Genomic DNA, 17008 nt, shown 5'->3' with positions numbered 1-17008 from the left:
CTTCTAATCAGTGCTACTCGGCACAGTTAGGGGAAAGGTGCCTTCCTACTCTTATTTGTTTGCAGCAACATTGGATTTAGGAACCAACTGCGTAAGAAATTCAAGCCCAAAACTACATTACCAAGGCACTTTTGTAAAATCTTTCTGTAATCCCACAATATAACATTGCAGTAAGTTAGATTTTTATTAAAATGGGCTTTGCTGTTGATTTGTAGCAGTACTTTATTCATTGTAGCATGAAGGTGATAGCTGTTCATAATACAAGCTGTTTCAGACAATAGAACCTTTTCTAGTAGCAATATTACCACAGAATAATTAAACACAAAATGTCACCTCTATCGGTGTAATCAGCCAGTATATTACTTTCAATAGTAATCCTAAATTATTGTTTTCATTGTTTGAGTAGTAATCCAGAGGCAGAACTGTTGGGAACATTGCACTCAAACTCAAAATAAACTCATTTAAAGGAGCAGAAAGAATTTTTATAATGTTGAATGTACTGATTTAGCTTACTGGATTTTCTCTTTCCAGAAATATTTGATTGCTCCTTGTCTTGGGTGCTAACCTATTTCACAAATGCTTTCACAAAGAACCCTTTGGATGAATTTTGTCAGCAACCAGCACTATCTCGACTAATTTAACTGTCTTGCTAACTACATCATTCTTGCTAATTGTGGACCTTGTTCTAATTGCTGAAAACCCTAGGAAAAGATAACAGCATTAAACAACACATTTATCCTAACAAATACTTTCAGTTGATAGAAATAAAGACAGAGTTAGCATTAGATCATTATGATCTTTGCAGATTTAGACCAAGAAAGGAAACCTTACAGACAATTGTATCCATCTCAGTTCAATAAAGTGCTTGTCAAAATTGAATTTGCAAAAAAAAATGTTAAGATGACAAACTGCATTACCACAAAATGCTCTAGATCTGCAATGGGGCATGTCTATTTTGCTTTCCTTTTTCAGTGATTACTTGGATATTTCTCAAGAAATGATATTTTAAAAAAATAAGTACCCAGATTGTGAGTTTAGCTTTTGTTGAACACTCTCGTATCTCTGTCAGGAGACTTTTCAATTTTAATACGTAATAGTGATTGCAAACAAACCATTACAATTGTGTGGGGGATCACGGAAAAGCTTATACTGCACCAGCAATTTAAGACTGAAATATCAGCAGCTGATATACTGTATATTAATTCTGCACCTGAACATTGGTTTTTCCAGTGCTTTGAGAGAAGACAATATAGTCTGTCTTTTTTTTCTAATTCATTCAAAGGATGAGGGCATCGCTGGCTGAGCCAACATTTATTGCCCATCCCTAATTGCCCAGAGGGCAGTTAAGCATCAACCACATTGCTGTGGCTCTGGAGTCACATGTAGGCCAGATTGGGTAAGGATGGCAGTTTCCTTCCCTAAAGGACATTACTGAATTAGACGAGTTTTCCAAAAATCGACAATAGATTCATGGTCATCACTAGACTCTTAATTCCAGATTCTTTGTTGAACTTAAATTCCACCATCTGCTGTGGCAGCATTTGAACCCAGTTCCCCAGAACATTACCTGGGTCTCTGGATTAACAGTCCAGCAATCTTACCACTGGGCCATTGCCTCCACATTTCCTGTAATTAAAATCATTGTTAGCTTTCAACCAGGCACTCTAGCCACGAGCAAAATTTAGACAAACTGGTACTAGGTGCAAAATTAGCACACATACAGTTTCCAATGTTACATAAAAGCCATTGTAGTTACGATTATATGAAAGTCAATAGAAATATCTAACTATTCAATTTGTGAAATACAAGATCAATGTAGGACTTTTTATGATTATGAATGACTTACTATGTATACACAGCAAGTTTAGCAGAAGTACGAAATCAGAATGTACAGCAAAGTCAATTGAGAATCAAAATTTTAGTCCTATCTTGCTGTAAAACATTTTCAATCCAAATTTTGTGTGAAAAGTCCTGTTTGGAATTCCTTCTTGGACAAATAAAGTCTTCATTCTACACAGTAGATAAATCAGGTACAGAAGTCTAAATATTAATCATTTCAACAACACGAACAATAATACATTTAAAATAACTCCACTGACAAATTAACTTTGTGCTCAAACAAATTATTTTTATTTCAGAACATTAATGAAACAGTCCTTTGTTTCAGTGCACTAATTCAGAATTTAATTTAGAAAGTTAACTGAAGCAAACATTCTTCCAATTTCATTGAAGCCAATTTTTATTTTAAAAACATCAAGAACTAGTGCTGATCTTTGCAAAGTGGTCCATGTTACACATCTATAATATGAAAAATTAAATAGGGCAAATGATTTTTCTGTTCAAGTCTTTGTCGTTACACTGTAAAACATTTGCTGTGCATATCTCCAATTGCGCAGAACAACTGAATTGATGAGATACAGAGTACATTAATGATAATACTCTTTTGTATACTTTTATTTAACAAAATAATTCTTGCAATACAATTTGCAAGTAATGATCTCTCATTTCCTCAAAATTCCATCTCAAATTCAAAATATTGTGGGTCAAAATGATGTATTCTCACGTAACCATCTTCACCTCCACTACTGTAACTGTAAAGAACAAATAGTATTGATTAGATTAGGCCCTAGGTCAGTCTTGTCTACTCCAAGCTTGTATTAGAAAGCAGGGTAATAATATTTAAGAACTAAAATGGTATTGGTGTGGACATTCATACTATTATTTACAAAATTAAGTTTCTGCACACATTCCTTCTTTGTCCCACCTCAGAACCAAGAAAATAAGAAACCCCAAATATCAATTGTCTCTAAACATTTCTAAATGTCTGGAACAGATCGATTGAAGAACAGCAACACTTGAGCGAAAACAATAAATTTTTAAAAATCCCTTCTATTAGTTTCAATGCAGTTCAATATATTACATCAAAAAGCTTCAAATACAATTATCAAATTTATTGTGCTAACCTTTTCCCATCAGGATGGAAAGCCACACTGTTGATCGGTCCAAAGTGACCCTTCACTCTACCGAACTCCTCTTCAAATGACAAATGGAAAAATCTAAAAAGAGAAAACGAGTTGGTTAAACTATTGTACAGGGCCACATCATTATACTGTATTTTGTCTGAAGCCACAAGTATGAATTAAGTTGATTCACGGAACTGTGCTAAAACTCCAGCCGATATCATCCTGATATTAAAAGGTAAAGTCGTCATAGTCTCAGAAGATCATGGGCTAGTCTCCTGTTAGAGAGAGACAACTACTGAGGGTTTAACCTGAGAGTCACCACGCCTCAGGTGAGGGGAGAGATGAGAAAGTGATTCCTTCATGATAACCTCAGCCAGTGTAGGAATTAAACCCAGCATCACTCTGCATCACAAACCAGCCATCCAGTCAACTGAGCTAAGCAACCTTTTCTTGCAAGTAAAGGTCATCTCTTGTCTAGAACACAGCCTTTGCTGTTTGCTTTTGTTTTCCTAAAGATAGGCTACTAAATTATATTTGTTAAAAAGATAAATATGTTTGAACATTTCATAAGTCTGATCTACACTGGCTCCATTAATGATCAACCTCTCAAAATTACTCCATCATAACATACAGAATCAAATAAACTGAATCTTAGTTGGAGTCCTTTGGCATCATGAAGTAAAGAAGCAGAAAAATTAATTTAAATGCTCTACAATCGGAAAGTCATATTTAAGATTGAACAAGTTCAAGGCTAAATGGTCTATAAGTAAAGTCTTTAACTGAAATGTTAATTTGAAGTAAGTGTGAAAAGTATTTTGAAGATAAAATAAATTCTCTGTCTCAGCTATCAATTCCGGAAAGCTCCTTGTCTGAATTGCAGGTTCGCACCCAATTAGTCGATCACAGAAAAGGTACGGAGTAATATCATTCAGCAGAACAGTCCTCAAATTCAGGCTGCGCACAAATGGAACAACCGACATTCCTGGCACAGCATTGAGGACAAGCCCAACAAAATAACATGATCAGGATGGTTTCATTCACCATCATTAGGAAGGAGAACACAAATCGTAAAAGAAGCCATGCAACAGAGTAATGTAAAGCATAATGTGAAGAACTGACAGAAATAGTGACAAACAACTGAAGTATAGGTAACCCACATTGGAGTGGCATCAGCAAATGACATCCTTCGGAAAATAAACCTTTCTGAAACAATAATTCCAAGCTGCACTATGGACAGTACTATCCATCCCAATGGCATACAATATTTCCCTTAATTAGCGGTGAGTCGGGCACCAAGCTTAGTGAGTGAACTGTATGGTAAAATACAGAATTTATAATGCTGAGCTAAACACTCAAAATGTAAAAGATAACATATCAAAATAAAAGTTTAAATGAATTAACTCCACAACGTTGTTACTTACCGAGCCTCAAACTTGCCAATTCTAGTGGAGGTCGTTGTGACATCCATTGCTTCCTGACCACCACCAAGGACAACCTATTAAATCAAAATCCAGTATTGATACAATTAACCAAAGTAAACCACAAGAATACCACACTGACAGCAGCAATACTTCATTCACTGGTCAGACTCACACAGGATGTTCTAGAATGCAGTACAATGGTCTTTGACAACTAACTGAAGGACAATCGTCTCCAAATATAGAAACGTGTATCACACCATATATGATGGGCAGAAGAATACAGTCCAGCTCTGAGAAAAACTGCAATATTCAGATGCATATTACAGCTGTAAAAAGACAGCTTTGCTCTATCAGCTTTGAAATTATACGTCATAACAAGTAAAAATCTTCTACACAAAGAAACATCTTCACAAACTATAAACTGCAAACCAACTCCACACAGTTAAAGGTTTAACACAAAAACACAATCACCCTTTAATGTTCATTGCATGTACTGCAAAGGGTGGTCTCATCACTGTTTAGTTCTGCTTTGGATATGGTCAATTAAGCAGGAAAGTGAGTCATATCTCATAAACACTGCGTATGTACAGATCTGCCCTGAAGATCTGTTAGATGATTTAACCCAGAAATGATTCATTCTCAAGATGATTTAATTTCACATGAACAGTATGTTGGGTCACAAAATTACATTGACACTTTAACCCTGACTGAATAAAATTTAAAGACGGCCATATCAAATAATTAAAAATGTTGCGAACTAACCCAACCAGCGTTGGTTCTAAACCAAGAGTGTGATGGGTTCACAATTTGTCCTTAATCTACTGCATCCTTTTTGCTAGCAGTTCTGATCACACTAGCAGAGAAACAGTTGATCTAGATCAGAAGCATTCAAACTTTTTGACTTTGTGGGTTGTTGAGCTGCAAATGGTCACATTTAAAGTTTAACTTTAATACTCTGATTAAGTTGCATACAATTCAAGCTATGTACAAGATCCTGGTTTTGGACTTAGAATTTATCTAATAATGACATAACATTGCACAGAGCAAATCTTTCCAAACCAGTTGCTCACAACATTTAGACTGGACAAAAATGTGAACAAAGAAGTGAAGTTTGACCTAAACTGCTAGTATTACAGGCTGGATTTCTGACTCTGAGGCTACATGATCCAAAGAGGATAGACTATAGAATTTTCACCCACATTGTATTCCCCTCCCATCTCCAACCCAGTACAGGTAGAGGTTTTACTACAATTGAAACATGTAGGTTATACCCACCTGCTTACCAATTCTACCTATTACAAAAGCACACTGCTTATTCATGTATAAACACCTAAAAAAGTGTAGAGAGGTATCATTTGTCCTATTGTTTTGGAGCAATCTGTGGATACACCTGCAGTCTGCTTTCCCCAGCCACAGAATCAACACATTTGACACTGTGAAAGCTTAGATCTGTACATGTTCCAGACTCAGAAACCAAAGAGATCAAGTATTGCTTAAAATTTGAATGTTGTTGAATAATTTAGATTAAAATGTTCCTCTTGAATCAACAGGCAATATTAAATATTTGCTAATAGTCCATGGGATGTGATTTAGTACATTTAAATAAAACAAGTCATTTCTGGGTTAAGGAATGTGACAATTGTTATGCAGTCACCATTGGACTGGCTTTTAATTCCAGATTTTACTGAATTCAATTTTCACCATTTGCCAAGTGGGATTCAAACCTATGATGACAGACCACTATAACCTGGGGTTCTGGATTGCTAGTCCATTAACAATGCCACTATTTCCCCATTTTCTCATTACTAAATCTCCATTTGAATGGAAGATACATTATTTTTGAAATGTTTTCCTTAGTCCTAGTGAACAAGACAGGTCAAGGACACAGTGCTCTGATTTCAGCTAAACCAGCAACATTTGCATCAACGTGGTTTACCGGCTCTGAAAGAATGGGCTAAAGGAAACTTGTAGCTAATGGTTTAAATTATAAATCTACAGTAAACAGTTAGGCTTTGGAAGGTGTGGAAGGCAGCATCATGCCTTTATAGGATTGAAAATGGAAGCTTAAAACCAGTTGCTGCAATCTTGGCTCAGGTCTCAGCAAGTAGAAAAGCAGATAACATTAGTACCAACACATGAATAACTTCCATCTCCAAGCCAGTGAGGCAGAAACAGTTTAATTGAAAATGACTTTTCCTATTAAGTTGAATGCCTACAATGCATGATGTATGAGGGTGTTATTGTATCCATAGAAGTAATGATAGCATTATCAGCTGTCCTCTCCGTACACCATCAGTGGAAAAAGATGGCAACTTCTATGAAGACAGCTGGAAAGTAAAAGTGAAAGCAGATCTTCTACATTTCAATGCAGTTAATGAAGTGTAACCAAGATTTAAGTGGAATACTAATCCAATGAGACAACCTACAGTAAATACGGTAGGACTGCTCCCAATTGAACACTGGTGAGATAAATGGATTATTTACATCCACAACCATCAAACCAGATTGCACACTTCAACTACTTCAGAAATTAGATTAAAAAAATTATAACTTTGACTGTATCATAAAAACTTTTTGTATCTCCAGGAATTAATTACATACTTAAATATAAATAACATTCTTAAAAAATAACTTTTGTTCCTGGATGTTAATCTCTGAGCGAATAAATGATTAGATACAATAAATGCAAACGTAGATCCTTCACAACCCCAACTCCATTATAAATGGAAAATAAATCACTTGTAAAAAAAGATTTGAAAGTGTAAGGACCACTCCTGCTCTGCTCTGAAGTGTAACTGGAACAGTGACCCTTATGCATTATCACAGATCTCTTACCAGGCTTACATTTCTGGGAACTCATTAAAGCAGTAACTCATGAGCTACAGGCATTAAAGTTCAAGGTAATGAATTACTTTCAAATGTTGCTTCTCAACTTATGGCACAAACTGTATTTTCTATTTACAGTGGACGACAATGTGGCATGAAGCAAAGATGAAAATTGTAATAGCATGTCTACCCAGACTCAATACAGACCCCATTTATCCAGTTCAAAAGCCAATGAAAAATCAGGATGAAACTTATGACAAGCCAGTTTTAGATCACACAACGTTAGGACTTAATGGTAATGATTAAAAGGAGGGCCCTTGGGAATGTTGTCGAAGTTAGAGACCTAGGGGTTCAGGTACATAGTTCTTTGAAGTTTGCATCACAGTTAGACAGGGTGTTTAAGAAGGCATTTAGCACGCTTGCTTTCATTGCTCAGACCCCTGAGTATAGGTCATGCTGAGGTTGTACAGGACGTTGGTGAGGCCACATTTGGAGTACAGCGTACAGTTATGGTTGTCCTGTTATAGGAAGGATATTATTAATTTGAAGAGGGTTCAGAAAAAAATTTACCAGGATGTTGCCAGGACTGGAGGGTTTGAGTTCTAAGGAGAGGCTAGATAGGCTGGGACTTTTTCACTGGAGCATAGGCGGTTTATAAAATCATGAGGGACATAGATAAGATGAATAGGAAAGGTCTTTACCCTCTGATAGGGGAGTTCAAAACTAGAAGACATTTTTAAGGTGAGAGTAGAAAAATTTAAAAGGGACCAGAGGGGCAACTTTATCACACAGAGGGTGATTCGTGTGTGGAATGTACTGCCAGAGGAAGTGGTAGATTCAAGTACAGTTACAACATTTAAAAGACATTTGGATAAGTATATGAACAGGAAGTTTTGGAGGGATATGGACCAAGTGCAGGCAGGTTGGACTAGTTGAGTTTGAGAAACTTGGTCAGCATTGATGGGTTGGACCGAAGGGTCTGTTTCTATGCTGTATGACTATGCCTTTGAATCCAATTCAACCTTGTGAAATAGAAATTGATCAAACAAACTTTTATAGTACACAACAGAATCTGTTATGTAACCATTTAGGTAAATTTGTATGAATTGTATAGGCCATTTGGGTTTATGTAAAATTATTGCATCCCTGCACCTAATACATCATGCTTTTCTCTTAAGATATAGGAGTAGCACTAGTTCATTCGGCTCCTTGAGCCTGCTCCAACATTCAATAAGATCGTGGCTGTGCTGATTGTGATTACAAATCCACTTTCCTGCTTGATCCCCATAACCCTGACTCCCTTGTAGAAGGGAGCTGGAACAATTTGACGATGTTGATGAACATCCAAAGATAAGACTGCACCTGGACTAGTGAATCATGAAAAGTCATTGTGACACTAGTGTGTTCTCCACTTCTCCAGCCATTCTCTTTTTTTTAAAAACGAGTTTCCAGAGAATACTGAAATAAAGTGGTGTTTAAATGCGTTGCAAAATATTCCAGGAATCACCAGGCTGCAGATAGATTACTTTGATAAAGGGTCACTTGACCCAAAATGTTGACTCAGTTTCTCTCTCCACAAATGCTGCCAGCCCTATTGAGGCTCTCCAGCAGATTCTGTTTTTGCTTGAGATTGATTACTCATTATGTGCAACCCTAAAGACAGAAAAAGAAGTTGGGGGATCATTATTTTCACTAAACCCAGCATTGTAACTTAGCAGGAAAGTAAGTATAGTGATAAAATGTAGGTTACATGAGTGAGCTTTGAATAGTTCTTGTTTAACGTTCCTACACGTTACTTACATGCTCCACAATAGGAGAAATAGCAGCTGAATTGACAGGCCGTTCAGTCCTGAATGTTTTTAAGTGTTCAAAACTTGCAGAATCAAACAGCTGCAATACAGAATAAAGAAAGAAAACTTCAAGAAAACTGAAAAAATAAAATTAGTTCAAACTGAGTTACAATTGTGATAGTCTTTGGTGTTGCTATGTCACAAGTTGGGACTGTTCTCCTTAGAGGGAAGGAGGCTAGAGGACATCTACTGGAAGTTTTCAAAATCAAGAGCACGTTTAATAGAGTAGATAGGGAGAAACTGTTCCCACTCATTAATGGATCAAGAAGCAGAGGGCACATATTTAAAATGAATCCCCCACTATCATCATCCTGGGGCTTACTACTGATTAGAAACTGAACTGGACTTCCCATATAAATAAGGTGGCTAGGAATCCTGCAGCAAGTAACTCACCTTCTGACTCCGCAAAGCCTGTCCACCATCTACATGGTACAAGTCAGGAGTGTGATGGAATACTTCCCACTTGCCTGGATGGGGGCAGCTCCAACAACACTCAAGAAGTTTGACACAATCCAGGATAAAGCAGCTCTCTTCATTGGCACCATATCCACAAGCATCCACTCCCTCCGTCACTGACACATACTATCTACAAGATGTGCTGCAGAAATTCAAAGATCCTTAGACAGAATCTTTCAAACCCATGACCACTTCCATCCAGAAGGAACAAGGGCAACAGACACAAGGGAACAGTACCCTCTGCCCTTCCAAGCCACTCACCATCCTGACTTGGAAATATATCAGCGTTACTGGAGTGTCACTGGGTCAGAATCCCAGAATTCCCTCCCTAACTGCAATGTGGATCAAACTATAGCACATGGACTGCAGTGGTTAAGGAGGCAGCTCACTACCACCACCTTCTCAAGGGCAAATGGGCACAGGCAATAAATACTGGGCCCAGTCAGTGACACCCATGTTCCACAGTGAACAAAAAAAAAATTGCAAAGGAGCAAAAGTGATGCAAAATATTTTCATATAGCCAGTAGGGAGGGGATGGAATGCACTGTGGTGGAGGTAGGTTCAATTTAGTATTCAAGAGGGTGTAGGATAATTATTTGAATGGAAATCATGAGCAAGGATATGGGGAGAAAGCACGAAAACAGTAATGATGTTCGTTTGAGGAGCTGGTGCAGACATGATAGGCCGAATGGCTTCTTCTGCAAAATTCTGTGATAAATTTGCTTGGAAGCAACAGAGGGTGATCACAGGATAGGGTGGGTACCAATGTGAAGTTTCTGGGTTGGCTTAAGTGGCCCTGATGAACTTTTGTCAGCCTCTATTCATAGCTCAAACTGCACAGAAAATTAATAACTAAAATAAGATCATTTAAAAGATTATTCCTCCACAAATATGCTTACATTATCAATAAAGAACATTTATTCAACAAAAACCTACAAAATGTTTCATAACATAAAAGTAGGCTAGATGGCAAAGTACATTAAATTTAAGAACAAACCACATCTAATTAATAAAAATTTCAAACGTTGGTGACGCCAATTCACTAACAGAGTGAGCATCAACATTTAGTTCAGTTTGTGCCAGAAATATGTGTTTTTGACAACTTCCAGTTCCAGTTCAAACATGGTGACAACAGCCAAAAACTTGAATCTGCAGAACTACTGTCCCTGACAACACATCAACATTTGATGGAATAAAGCACTTATTCTACCAAATTAGCAAAATTAATGCCTTCAGATATAGCCAGGCTAGTCAAATCTTATTCTTCAACAAAAATCCTCATTTTTAATATTGCAAAACAGACTTTGTACATGATGTTATAATAGTTCTACAAACACAATTTGGAATCGAATATTGAACCTGTATGAATCCACAGTTCAGCTTACAACAGAAAAGTGACAAGGTTGTGACACTGGAAAACACTGCCTACCTTAGCAGTACTGTCCTTTGAAGCTGTGATAAACATGGTCAGGTCTAAGGATGTTTGAATGTCGTTAATTTGTTTGGTGTGTTCTTTTACTTTTGTCATTATTTCCCCAGACTGTCAATAAAGTAACATAAGTGTCAATAATTGCAAAAAATACAAACAAATCATCATTGTTCAATCACTTCAAAGACATATATTTGATAGAACCGTCAAGACTCCAGAATAACAAAGGAGAATTCTCTAAAAATCATTAATCGACATAGAATTGGGACATTAATACCAGGTCATCCTCTCAAATAAATAAGCTTTCCTCCATTCAGTAGACAAGAAGGGTGATGGGCATTATCTAAAGCTGGTCACATTGGTGTAATGAAATGTAACCTCATTTAGTTTTCTAAGTGAAAACAAGCCAAAAAAAAAAACGTCATGACTCAGGAAGGGTCCATCAAAATTCACAATTCTCAAGAGCTGTGATTTTTCAATCACAGTAGATTGTTATAAATTAAAAACATTTCTTTGAGAAACACCTTGAATTTCAAAGGAAATAAAAACAATATTCCTTGTCAAGATTAATATTAAAATGAAAATATAAGATGAAAATGGACAGTAAAAGAAATGGTGAGAAAGAGAACTGAGGAGGAAGTCAGTTATCACAGTGAGGCAATCACAATTTAAGATGTTTCAGAATTAACCAATGATTGCAGACAGTGTAGATTTTCTGGTCAGTGGCTGCGCAAATCAATATGGCAGGCAGGAAAACCTACTATTTGAAGAGATCTCTCAGAAACGGACATCTATAAAATTTACTGCTAAGTCATGTTTCTACATTATCAAAATCATCTTGCTGGCATTTCAAACTGGATGACTAGTGGATTAACAGGAACAGCCAGCAAATTAACCTAACTTCATCCCTTTATTGGCATTCCTAGTGATGAGAGAAAAAAAATGTTGAAGCATTTTGCCTGGACAATTCCACGTACTTTACGGATTATTACTTAAGTAACTCAAGTGTTAAAGGAGTATGATACAGTGGGGGACAATAAAGTGTGGTCCATTCACCCCAAATCAAGTCAGTCATTGGGAATTGTGTTGATGAGATAATTTCAGATTTGTTCAAAGACTACTGTTTTTCTAATTAAAAAATGACATATAAACATAACATAATATATAACATAATCAGAAAACATTTTCAAAAACTAAAAATTCAACATCCTTAGCAGATATTACCTCTTTCTCAACAAGATAAACATAGTCTTGTACATCTCTATACAACTTACAACATCAAAGGTAAAGCCCTGCTGATAACTGGGATTAGAGACATCGGTTAGGGATATCAATCTAACATAATCATGAACATTGCTACCCAACACAGTATATGATGTAAAGGCTCTGTTTATCTTTTATGATCGTTCTCTCTCCGAGAGATCTCCCTCGTTTACTTTAAATGCTATTTATTTTTTCTGCATTAATTTAGTTTTCTACCTTCCATCATTTACATCTGTGTCTGCTATTTCTTGGTCAGTTTAAGTCCTGCTGTTCTGAACAAATCTATGATTTTTCTTCCAATTCTGCTTTTTTTCTCTCATTAGCTCTACAAGAGCAGAATATCTGATTAATGTAGATAATAACAAATATACTCATACTTCTAAATGGAAATTAGTTTGGCATAACCTATTATTATTTTGCAACTGTATGGACAGACCTTCCTTCTTGACCACATTAATAGAGATCAAGCAAATGTGTTATTGATCACTGTTTTACGGTATGCGGGTTCCTGATGCAAGCTCATCACATTGTTCCCACATTATATGCCATTCTAGCAACAGACTATCCACTTTCAAAACGTCTACATAGTTGTGAAAAAACACTGTTAAACCATCATTGCTGTTTGTCCTCTGCCTCCAGAGGCAAAGCTCTGCTTGTGAGGTGGTAACACCTACTCTAAAAGTGCGCTCAGCATGTCATTTATATTCTGATGTTGCCACCAGATTGCAATCATTCGGCTATTTCTCCTTACCTTAGCACTGTATTGTACTAATTCACCATTTTCATGTCCTGCAATGACAAACTCTCCAAGAGGTCCCCAAACAGCACTGGTTATTTTTGACTCACTGGCTGGTACCTTCATATACGGTTCATTGTTACCTAAAAATTAATAAGGAAAGTAAATATAAAATTAAAGCTCTGAGGTTACTCAATAAAAGATCAAAAAGGTCTTACATTTACATAGCACCTTTCCTAACTTTAGGTCATCTCAAAGCATTTTCCAGCCAATAAAGTACTTTTGAAATGCAGTTACTGTTATAATGTTAAAGAAAGGCAGCCAATTCGTGCACAGAATTGTACACACAGAGAAAACTGAGTCATCTTGTACACAGAAAGCTCTCACATATGAGAGTTTTATCAGGAGACCTGATAAAAGTAGACTTAAAGCTTAAATAATTAGTTAGTGTTTTTTAAAAGTGTAAAGATCAGGGAGGAGAGGGAGTTCTAAAAAGCAGAGATGAGGCGCTTCCAAGTGTTCAACTAATGGCAGTTGGTAGGAGGTTAGAGTCAGGGAGTTAAAAGATACTGAGGGGTGAAAGGCTGGAGAATGTAGGTTGCAGAGGTTGGATTGATGTCATGGATAATACTATCAAGATCAAAACAAAAATAGAATGCAGGACACAACTGAGAGAAACAAACACAGCAGTATTATCCAACAAGCAGTAGTTGAAGTAATGCAGGTGGCATCAATTTTAACAGGTTTTCAGCTATTAGAACCCAGTACTAAATTACATAATTTATCTGCTGCAGCACAAAACTAGGACACAAAGGGAGCATTAATATGTTGAAAGCAAGTAGTGCAACCCTGTTTCCTTTGTTCAAGGATTTCACACTGCTGTGTTCTTTAAATATACTGCACGTAAAATAAATAGTTGCCAAAGTCAAAATAACAAAAACAAGAACAGGAAAAATATATAGTGAGACGAAAAGCTCCCAAAATTAATGAGGCAACGGTTAATCTTTATTGTTGCTAAATATTTTATCAAACAGGATCAATACCACATCAGCTTTATCACCGAGAAAACAGCACCATCAAATGGTTACCACAATGGAAATCAAGTCCAATTTCACTTTCATCAATCTGTTCACATGGAGGTTAGTTTTAAGGTTAGACTAATAACCGCTTAACATTTTCAATTCATGGCCCATTTTAAACAATAGTAAGGTTCCAAATTAAATTCTCAGTTGACAGTTCCAAATTAATTATGGATCTTCAGTTATTGCATAAACAATCATAAATTCATACGCAAAGAAAAATACTTATGTATTATTTTAATGCTTCCATGTTCCTGAAAACTACATAAAATTACAAGATCTGCCTATTTTGTAAACATGGGCATTGAAAACATTCATTTTATCTGTGTGTACCTATAATCTGTATCCATAAAAACGAACGCACTGGTGGAGAGATCGAAGATTACAAAATTAGATTACTACATGTGAGCTGCTCTTGTACCATATCCCACTAGATTTTCTTACCTGTAATTTAACCAGCTGGTACTAAAAGTTCAGTCTTTCTTTAAAAATGCTCCTTAAGAGAAGTTTAATCTTTGAAGGAAGCTTTTTCTTGTAACTATTAAAACATATTTCCTTACTTATTTGAGCAGGGTCTCGTATGTCAAAGAAGCTGACGTAACAATGGTAGCCCATCTGCTTGTCAGTTGTAAACATGATGATGTTTCCACTGAAGTCAAATCCACCCGTTCTGACAGCAGAACTTGTTTTAAAAAAAGCAAGCTGCTTCCCTAGTAATGAAAATTGTTAATCTGATGAATGTAAAACAAACAGAATTTGCAATTCAAGTAGGCAGTGCTAAAAACGGTACAATATTGCATGAGAATAGAATTAAATACAGCAGATAAAACATTTAACAAAATTAGCAAACTTTATTTTAACAGTCATAATTTACAAATACAGGAAAGTAATCCTAATATAAAGATTTACATAACCTTCAGTATATAAAACTTAATTCTTAGGTCTTTGGTACTGCACATTAACCAATAAACTGGTAAAACGAAATGACAGAGTGAACTGTGTTTATAATGCTTTTCATGACCACTGGATGTTTCAAAGGGCTTAACAACCAATGAAGTTCTTTTAAAGTGTGGTCACATTTGTGAAGCAGGATGCCTGGTGGCTCAACAAGTTTATCTAGCTGGTAACTGAGACATACATAAAGACTAGGAAATCTCACATCCAAATTTTGTTCTGCCCACAGTTAGCTGATCTCATACTGCCCTATTAACACACAGGCTGAGTGGCTTAAGGGAGACAGAAAAGATATATATTTGGTTACAGTGTCAGACCCTGACCACTGCTGTGAAGGTGCGTGTGTTAGAATTAGACAGGGCTCAGCAGCATCAGTGCTGATTACTTCAGAAAGCATCTTCGCAATTATTGTCAAGGCCTGCATTTCAATAGTGGTGAATTGAGCATAATATAAGAAAGGGCAACTGTCAGAAAGGACCTTCTAGCTAGAAAGTAACACCTTTGGAAAGAAAAGGGAGGAAATCAGGGAAAAATAAAATCTTCTGATATAGAAAATGACTTTTTTTTAATATGCTCATGAAATGCAGGGGTCACTGGCTAGGCCAGCATTTGTTGCCCATTCTAATTACCCTGAAGGGAGTGGCTTGCTAGGGCCATTTCAGGGGACAGTTAAGAACCCATCTCATTGTTGTGGGTCTGGAGTCATATGCGTGCTCGACATGTTAAGCAAGGTAGATTTCCTTCCCCAAAGAAAGCTGGTGAACTAGATGGATTTGTGTAACAATTGACAATGGTTACATAGTTGGCCTTAGACAAGGCTTATTGAATTTAAATTTCACCACCTGCTATGATGGGATTTGAACCCATATCCCCAGCACATTAGAATGGGTCTCTGGATTACTAATTCAATAATATCAACACTGACACTTACAAATGTAATTGTACAGACTAATGACAGCTTACCTGTTTCACAGTCCCAAAGTCTGCATGAGTTATCTGCTGAACCAGTTAACACTTGTTTTGTATCCCCTGATTGCTAGATTAAGGAGAAAATGAAGTACCTGTATGGAAATTCAAAACACATGTACAGACAACAACTTTAATTCCTTCGAATAATGTTGCTTTACTGAATACTTGTGAGAAAGTGACATCATGTAATCTGATGGTCTTCTGGAGTAATCAAAAGATGTCAGGGAACAGGAATTTCCTCAGTCTGATTAAGACTCCCCTATGATATGCAAACAATTTATCTTGCCAGGTGTGTGACCTTGCTATAAAGAATAGTTAGGTTTCTGGATAACTCACAATTTAAAACTGCTAGATTTTATCTGCAAAGATGCAAATTCTGAAGTTGCAAAATTCAAGCTGTAGCGGTTAAATGTATTTTGTTACACATTACTGTATTCACATCACTAGGTCCCACCAGATCTTAGCAGAGATCAGTGCACAAACAATGGATTACATAAACATTAAACATTCTGCACTGCATTTCACTGATTATACAGAATCACTTCAATGTGTATGGCATCCATTTGCATTAAGGATAAATGCAATCAAAATGTCTTTCTGCATTGCAAAAGTAGATTTTCTCATGAGATAGAAACTTAGAAAAAAAACTGGAAGTGGTTTCTTTTAAAAAGACAATTTTATAAAATGCATAAAAATGGAAGTACTTATTATGGCTCAAATTCTACAATATCATGGTAATTGTGGCAGTAGTCACCTACCAGATAGTAAGATTTTTCAACATTCAAATTATTCAGTCTTACAGTGTCGAAAATCTACCAAAGAATTTCCAAAAGAGTAATCCCTATGGGAATTGTGACTTACAGTCATAGAGTCATGGAGATGTACAGCACGGAAACAGACCCTTCGGTCCAACTCGTCCACGCCGACCAGATATCCTGATTTAATCCAGTCCCATTTGCCAGCATTTGGCCCATATTCCTCTAAACCCTTCCTATTCATATACCCATCCAGATGCCTTTTAAATGTTGTAATTGTACCAGCCTCCACCACTTCCTCTGGCAG

General features: G+C 36.5%; 1 protein-coding gene across 1 annotated transcript; it reads right to left on the bottom strand.

Annotated features, from left to right (window-relative positions):
• Window positions 1-2438: 2438 nt before the first annotated feature.
• On the bottom strand, window positions 2439-16813 carry eif3i (eukaryotic translation initiation factor 3, subunit I). Its single transcript, XM_048612907.1, has 9 exons — window positions 16808-16813; window positions 15941-16013; window positions 14584-14733; window positions 12960-13087; window positions 10946-11056; window positions 9011-9100; window positions 4385-4458; window positions 2964-3056; window positions 2439-2591 (listed from the first exon to the last, which is right to left on the bottom strand). The coding sequence occupies exons 1-9, from the start codon at window positions 16811-16813 to the stop codon at window positions 2510-2512; spliced, it is 807 nt and encodes a 268-aa protein (XP_048468864.1). The 3' UTR covers window positions 2439-2509.
• Window positions 16814-17008: the final 195 nt, after the last annotated feature.

Source organism: Rhincodon typus, chromosome 27 (assembly GCF_021869965.1).
Source record: "Rhincodon typus isolate 14 chromosome 27, sRhiTyp1.1, whole genome shotgun sequence".
Lineage (NCBI taxonomy): Eukaryota > Metazoa > Chordata > Chondrichthyes > Orectolobiformes > Rhincodontidae > Rhincodon > Rhincodon typus.
Note: the sequence above shows the minus strand (reverse complement) of the source record. Positions and strands in the feature narration are given on the sequence as shown.

Bases quoted from the DNA above. Each gene is read 5' to 3' on its own strand.
- eif3i (XM_048612907.1), bottom strand. The intron at 11,057-12,959 runs GTAAGGAGAAAT...CTTTATTGACAG, and splicing joins TAGTACAATACAGTGCTAAG to TCTGGGGAAATAATGACAAA. The intron at 4,459-9,010 runs GTAAGTAACGTG...TTGATTTAATAG, and splicing joins TTTCTCCTATTGTGGAGCAT to GTTGTCCTTGGTGGTGGTCA.